Genomic DNA, 6,273 nt, shown 5'->3' with positions numbered 1-6,273 from the left:
AAACAAATAATGATTTTTGAAAACCCAAATTCAAATTCAAAGCTTCAAAGTTTTTTAATGGCGGTCAATGGTGGAATTGCTGCTCTCTTTTCCTTTGCTTTATATTACTGAAATTTGGGATTGAGAGATAGAGAGTGACGTAGAGAGAATTCTCAATTCTTTGCAACAACATCCAATCTAAACAAACAATATCTTTTGAAAATCCAAATTCGAATTCAAAGCTTCAAAGGTTTTTAATAGTTGTCAATGGTGGAGGGGTTACAGATTTTCGCTGGTTTTAGAAGAGAAAATAGTGGGTGATTGAAGAGGAAATCGTGGGGTGTGGTTTGATACGTGGGTGAGGAGATGGGATTTGGAGATAGAAACTTGGGGGGAATGGGAATATAGGTAGAGTTAAATTAGGAGATTGATTAATACCATTAAAACTTCTAAAATGTACATAAATGGTAATTAGGTATATAAAAGGTAATTATATTAAACGTTAAGCATGGAGGGTAATATAGTTTACTATATAGCATAGGAATGTAAAAATCCCTTTAATTAAAAAGGTAAGATTTTAAAATAAGTTATACTAAAGATAATTTTGTAAAAGCGGAATATAAATAAATCTTTGAAGGGTTATATTCTATGCAAAATATTATAATTTAGAAAATACAAATTGTGTACGTGTTTAACATCCAATAGAGTTATTAATATTATTGGTACATCTTATTAAGTGATTTGTGAGTCATTTCCCATTTAAATGTTTTGAAAGATACATGTTTATGTTTATCATCTATTATTGAATAAATGTTTATTGTCCGTCTTAAATGTTATATAACTAAATACATAATTTTTGTGACTGTAACCTAATTATTCACCTTAGCAAAATGAAAATATCACTCAAGTTAATATTTATATTGAATATATCCATAATATAGGGACATACTTGCTTTATTTTAAATACAAGAGGGTATATTAATATAGAACTTCTATAGTATAAGAGTTGATTGTATCACGGCTGCATTTGCGCGTCAGAGATGCCAACAGGTCGAGAGCCCTTTTAAAGGCCGCAACTCGCAAGCAAACAGTTGGCCCTTGCTACATTCCGTTGACCACATTATTAGGTAAATTCTGATTCGTATCATTTTTCCAATTCCAATAAATATTCTTCTGTTTGTTTATTGAACTCTATATGCATTTGTAAATTCAATCTTTCCTCCTTTTAAGGTACGGATTCTGAGTACTGAAATCCCTTCGCTTTACCCTAATAAGTATGTATTATCTCCAATTCTATGAACTTTTCACCTTCCGATTTTATTCGTGAATTATTCTTGTAAATATGACAGTATGAGATTTAGAAAATCTATGCTTTTGTTAGAACGCCTAATTTCTCTTCAAGGTCAAATTGTTTAGTAGGCATTTGCACAATTTTGAAAAGAAAAAGGAATAGTTGAATTTGAAGTTGATAAAAAATTTTTGGAAGTTGATTTTGTGTTTAGCGGTGAACTTGCTTAGAAAAAAACTTGAAGATTTATGATGGTACGAAGACTAGTATTTCCCTTAAATTGCATCTCCAGACGAATACTTTTATATTTCACTTGAAATTCAAATATTGAAAGTCAGCATTTGCGAATACTCGTAGGAAACTAGTATCTGCAAATATGGAAGTTTAGCATTTGCAGTATTCCTTCTTTAAATGTGGCCTTCATTAGCCATGAATTAACAAGTATTAATGTGGTGATGGATATTGATGGACTTTGTTTAACTTTTATGTTTAGCTTATATCAGTTCTTTCAGAAGCTCTGAATGATTTGTATTCTTGATTTAATCAGGTAAATTCACCTTTATTTTGGGAGTTTGAACTGTGTCTATATCCATGTATCTGGGTCATTACGCTGCGGAAGTCACAAGTCTTTCTCCCAAAGCTACGGAGAAAGATGTCTATGAATTTTTCTCTCACTGTGGTGAAATTGAACTAGTAGAGATCATCAGGTAGCTTTTCATTCGTTTTGAGTCTGCAGTTTCTGCTACAGCATAGTTGTGATTTCGAGCTGATTATTGTTGGTGCTGTAAACTTTTTCTTGGTGATTTAATTTGTTTCCAGAATTGCTCTATAATTTGAGAGTTACTGGCTGAATACCTAATCAATATTATTATGTTTGCATGGCGTACTGCAACTGTGTCTTACGAACTATGTCAAATAAGACACAACTTGCCGCTTTTTTCCCCTGTTACTTCTGAATATATCGAATATTGAAATGTGAAGAAGCGAGTATGTGATTCTATTAAGGTTGATATTTCTGAGACGTTTGCAGTAGAGAGAACAAGGTCATGCATCTGATAATGTCATTAGCAAACCCATGTGCATGTGCCTCTTGTGTTCAGTGAAGGATATGATGTATGTCCTGATACTCACTATAAGGCATCCCAGACTTTATTAGTCAGTAGAATGTTTAAACTTTAAAGAAAGGAACAGAGACAGATAGCTTGATGCTTTCATTAATTAGTTGTATGAACAAACTGGACGATGTTTACCCTTTCCTGATTTTAATAGTTGCCTTTACTGAATGCAGATTGAGCGAATATGCTTCTATAGCCTATGTTACGTTCGAAGATACTTATGCGCTGGAAAATGCTATATTACTTAGTGTAAGTTTCTGCTTTACTCCATTATTAGGATAGTTCTATTTCGCAGAAATAAACGGCAAGGTGAATTATGTAAAATGTTTAATGCTGCATGTTTACGTGCTATTGGGTCAAGTTTATACTTCTGATACCACCAAGATGTACATCAATAGGATCGTCTTCAGCAACTTCTATAAAAGTTAAAATTAACCAGTAAAATCTCGGAATGATGTTTGTTAGGTTTCTTCTTACTGTCTCCTTCAAAGCTTTTAAATTCTCTGTTTTAACAGAGAGAGGTAGTCAATTACCTACCAAAATAGGAGCTAGCAGTAGCTTGCTAAACTCCACTTTTAGAAGCGTCATTGAAAGAAAATACTATATTTGTATTTATATCTAGATTCCTAAGTAGTTAGACGTCAATTTGCTTTATATTGTTTGAACTTCTAATTTTGATTGGTCTCTTGTTTTTCTCCACTTGTAAGTGTACTAGCCTTTTGATTACTAGCTGAACATAAATTAACAGCTTGCGCAACTCTGGAAATTCCTTTTAAATAGCTCTGTGTGCTATCCTTGTGCTCTTCTTCTTCCTTGTCTTGTTCTCTCTATTTTAATTATACATATGCACATCGAATATAAGTGCTAGAATTATTTCTTAGCTGCTATACATTCACTAAATTTATACATGATATTATGTGTCAGATAAATTCTTAACTTTGTTAACCTTGATTCAGAGATCCACTATATTAGATCAATGTGTTCGTGTATCTCGCTTGGAAGCACAAATAGATGAATATGATCCTTGGAATAACTCTAGGGATAAGGTGGAGAATGGAAGCAGCTATGCGGTAGTTTTTTGCGTTTGATCTCTTTTTTAATTAAAGTTTGCCTTGTTTTTTCTGGACAATCAACTCTCTTATTGCTTGTCCATGAGGTTAAATGTAAATAAATTTTATATAATTCATGGGTAAAGTAATAGGAGACAGCCCCTAAGGACTCATTTGCGAGGGGATAGCTCACACGGCAAAGAGTATCCAGTTTGTGAACTGAGCTCCTCATGCATAGCAGTTTTTCGTTGAGCTCTAGAGCTGAGGATACTTAGTTAATACTACCTCCGTTTCAATTTATGTGAACCTATTTGACTGAGCACGAAGTTTAAGAAAAAAGAGAAGACTTTTGAATTTGTGGTGTAAAATGAGGTACATATATTTTGTGTGACTATAAATTATTGCATAAAGGTAAATTGTTTCTAGATATGGAAAGGGGTCATTCTTTTTGGCACGGATTAAAAAGGAAATAGGTTCACATAAATTGAAATGGAGGGAGTATAAGCTTTACTGGTCTTCATTTCCTTTTGTTATCCTTGTCTTGGTAAAAGTATTTCTGTATTGTCACAATAATTTAGTTTCCAAAAGATCAGGTTGATTCTTTTTAATTGTTTTGGGAAAAGTTCACTCGGAAAGCTATAAATTCTATTGGCAGAAGTATGTCAGTTGAGATGTCAGAACAAAGCACTTCTTTACCAACCCACTTCTCCATCCAAACAGTCTTTCTTTTATTTTTTGTTCCCCTATTTCCACTTTCCAGGGGTTCTCTTTATGCTGCAGCTTTCCTGATGTTGTTGATGAAATTATGATGTAAACTAGCAGGTCACTCACACAAATGAGTTCATTTCAACTCCTGGAGAAGCTGTGACCATGGCACAGCACGTAGTTGAAACCATGATAGTGAAGGGATATGAACTAAGTAAGGATGCGCTAACCAAAGCTAAAGCATTTGATGAATCATATCAGGTCTCATCCACCGCAGTAGCAAAGGTGGCAGAGCTCAGCAAGAGAGTGGGGCTTACTGATAGAATTCAGTCTGGCATGGAGACTGTTAAATCCGTGGACAAGAAGTACCATCTTTCTGAACTTACCATGTCCGCTGCGTCTTTTACAGGGAAAACAGCCGTAGCTGCTGCAACTACTGTGGTTAACAGTAGTTACTTCTCCAAGGGAGCTCTTTGGGTTTCAGATGCTCTGAATCGGGCTGCCAAGGTGGCTGCTGACTTGGGTAATAATGGTGTCAAAAAAGAAACAGTTCCTCTGCAAATGGACTAAAGAGGTAAATAGGGTTGACGCAACAATGCCAATATGGAGTTGTTCCAAGGTTTAAGCTTTTCATGGAGACTTGAGATTTTACATGAATGTGAATATTAAAAGTTTTAGCTAGATAAAGTAGTTTGCGGTGTTCAAATGAGAGTGGGCTACATGATCTAAATATGATTAATACATTGTGGTGACATGTTGATATTTTGCAATCAATCGATTTGATTTCTTTTCCTCGTGGAAGTACAATGTGGAGTAACTAATACGCTTGCCTGCATTGCAAGTTGATCATCAATGTCATGTTTTTCAGTAAGCTGGTATTGGTCATTCTTTAATGATACAAATGATACGTGCTATTGGCAAAGTTAACTTGCTTCATTGTGGAGTTGTAAGCACACTATTGCTTTGAGTGTGCCGGAGAAAAGGACAGCCCGGAACACTAAGCTCCAGCTATCCGCGGTGTCCGGAGAAAGATCAGACCACATTAGAGTGGGAAAAATGGGGGAAGAGATTGTTACTTTCATGTGGTTTAAAGTCCTCAGAACTTAGTGTTGTATGGTGGGCCGGGCTGGGACCGGGACCGGACTGGGCCCGCGGTCCTAACGGGCTAAATGGGCCTGGTGGGCCGGTCCTTAATGGTGCAAAAAGCCCAGGGTGGGCCGGGTATGATAAAATAGCCCATGAGCCCGGGACCGCTAAGCCCGAGACCGCCTGGCGGACCTGGGTCGGTCTTACCGGGCCTAACGGCTATTTTTAAAATTTTTTTTGTTTTAAAAAAAAATAGCAACGGTCAAAAATTAAAAAAGTAGCCGTTGGGCTGCAATTTTGACCGTTTAGAACTTTCAAAAATAGTCATTTGGCCCCCAAATTTTATTTTAACCCCAAACTTTATATAATTACACTTTTTCCCAATTCTCAACTATAAATACCCCCTCATTCTTTCATTTTTACTCACCAATTCATCAATCTCTCTCAATCTCATTGCTTATTTTATTGTTGAAATTTCGTGAAAAATTGTGAAGTTGGTGAATTGAAGTATTCAAGTCTTCAACGATTTTCAATTTTCAAGAAGTTGTTCGGCAATTCGGTAAACGCGTTCCAACTCTTAAGTTTTAATATTATAGTTTTGTTAGTTTTATTTAGTATAATTATAATTAATATGACATTTTCTTTGAAAAATATTTTTGGTGGTAAGGGTAAAGCTAAAACTGGTGAAAGTAGTAGCCAACCTACTACCCTTCCCCCGGCTCCCCGACCCAGACCTGATAGACGTCCTGCTGCTCCTATTATTCTTGATAGTGATAACCCCTGTTTTCAATTTTCCGGTAGTCAATTTTGTCATAATGTTGCACCAGGTCAAAATTTAGATGATGAAACTATGAATGCTCTTTATCCTAATCAAACTATCTTTGAAAATGATGAGGAAAATGAGGATGAAGATGAAACTCAACCGGATTTAGATGATACATCTACTAGTCCTGTTAATAACCCAACTGATGTACCGCCCGTCTCACCTGTAGAAACCCCTAATTTTAATAGACAACCTCCTAAACGCCTAGAAACATCATTAGTTTGGAAT

At 35.5% G+C, this 6,273-nt stretch overlaps 1 protein-coding gene across 8 annotated transcripts; it reads left to right on the top strand.

Annotated features, from left to right (window-relative positions):
- The first annotated feature begins 976 nt into the window (after positions 1–976).
- LOC107786740 (binding partner of ACD11 1) lies at positions 977–4,927 on the top strand. Of its 8 annotated transcripts, none has more exons than XM_016608248.2 (6): positions 1,005–1,106; positions 1,210–1,253; positions 1,815–1,974; positions 2,556–2,631; positions 3,339–3,452; positions 4,251–4,927. In XM_016608248.2, the coding sequence occupies exons 3-6, from the start codon at positions 1,859–1,861 to the stop codon at positions 4,704–4,706; spliced, it is 762 nt and encodes a 253-aa protein (XP_016463734.2). In that variant the 5' UTR covers positions 1,005–1,106; positions 1,210–1,253; positions 1,815–1,858; the 3' UTR covers positions 4,707–4,927. The 8 variants fall into 8 exon arrangements, with proteins under 8 accessions (XP_016463736.2, XP_016463733.2, XP_016463738.2 ...); XM_016608251.2 differs by having other exon boundaries at positions 1,014–1,106; positions 4,254–4,927; XM_016608250.2 differs by lacking the exon at positions 1,210–1,253 and having other exon boundaries at positions 977–1,106; positions 4,254–4,927.
- The last annotated feature ends 1,346 nt before the right edge of the window (positions 4,928–6,273 follow it).

The sequence above is a fragment of the Nicotiana tabacum genome, chromosome 3 (assembly GCF_000715075.1).
Source record: "Nicotiana tabacum cultivar K326 chromosome 3, ASM71507v2, whole genome shotgun sequence".
Classification (NCBI taxonomy): Eukaryota; Viridiplantae; Streptophyta; class Magnoliopsida; order Solanales; family Solanaceae; genus Nicotiana; species Nicotiana tabacum.
Note: the sequence above shows the minus strand (reverse complement) of the source record. Positions and strands in the feature narration are given on the sequence as shown.

Bases quoted from the DNA above. Each gene is read 5' to 3' on its own strand.
- LOC107786740 (XM_016608247.2), top strand. From the start codon at position 1,859: ATGTATCTGGGTCATTACGCTGCGGAAGTCACAAGTCTTTCTCCCAAA. The intron at 1,975-2,555 runs GTAGCTTTTCAT...TACTGAATGCAG, and splicing joins GAACTAGTAGAGATCATCAG to ATTGAGCGAATATGCTTCTA. The intron at 3,453-4,250 runs GTAGTTTTTTGC...GATGTAAACTAG, and splicing joins AGAATGGAAGCAGCTATGCG to CAGGTCACTCACACAAATGA.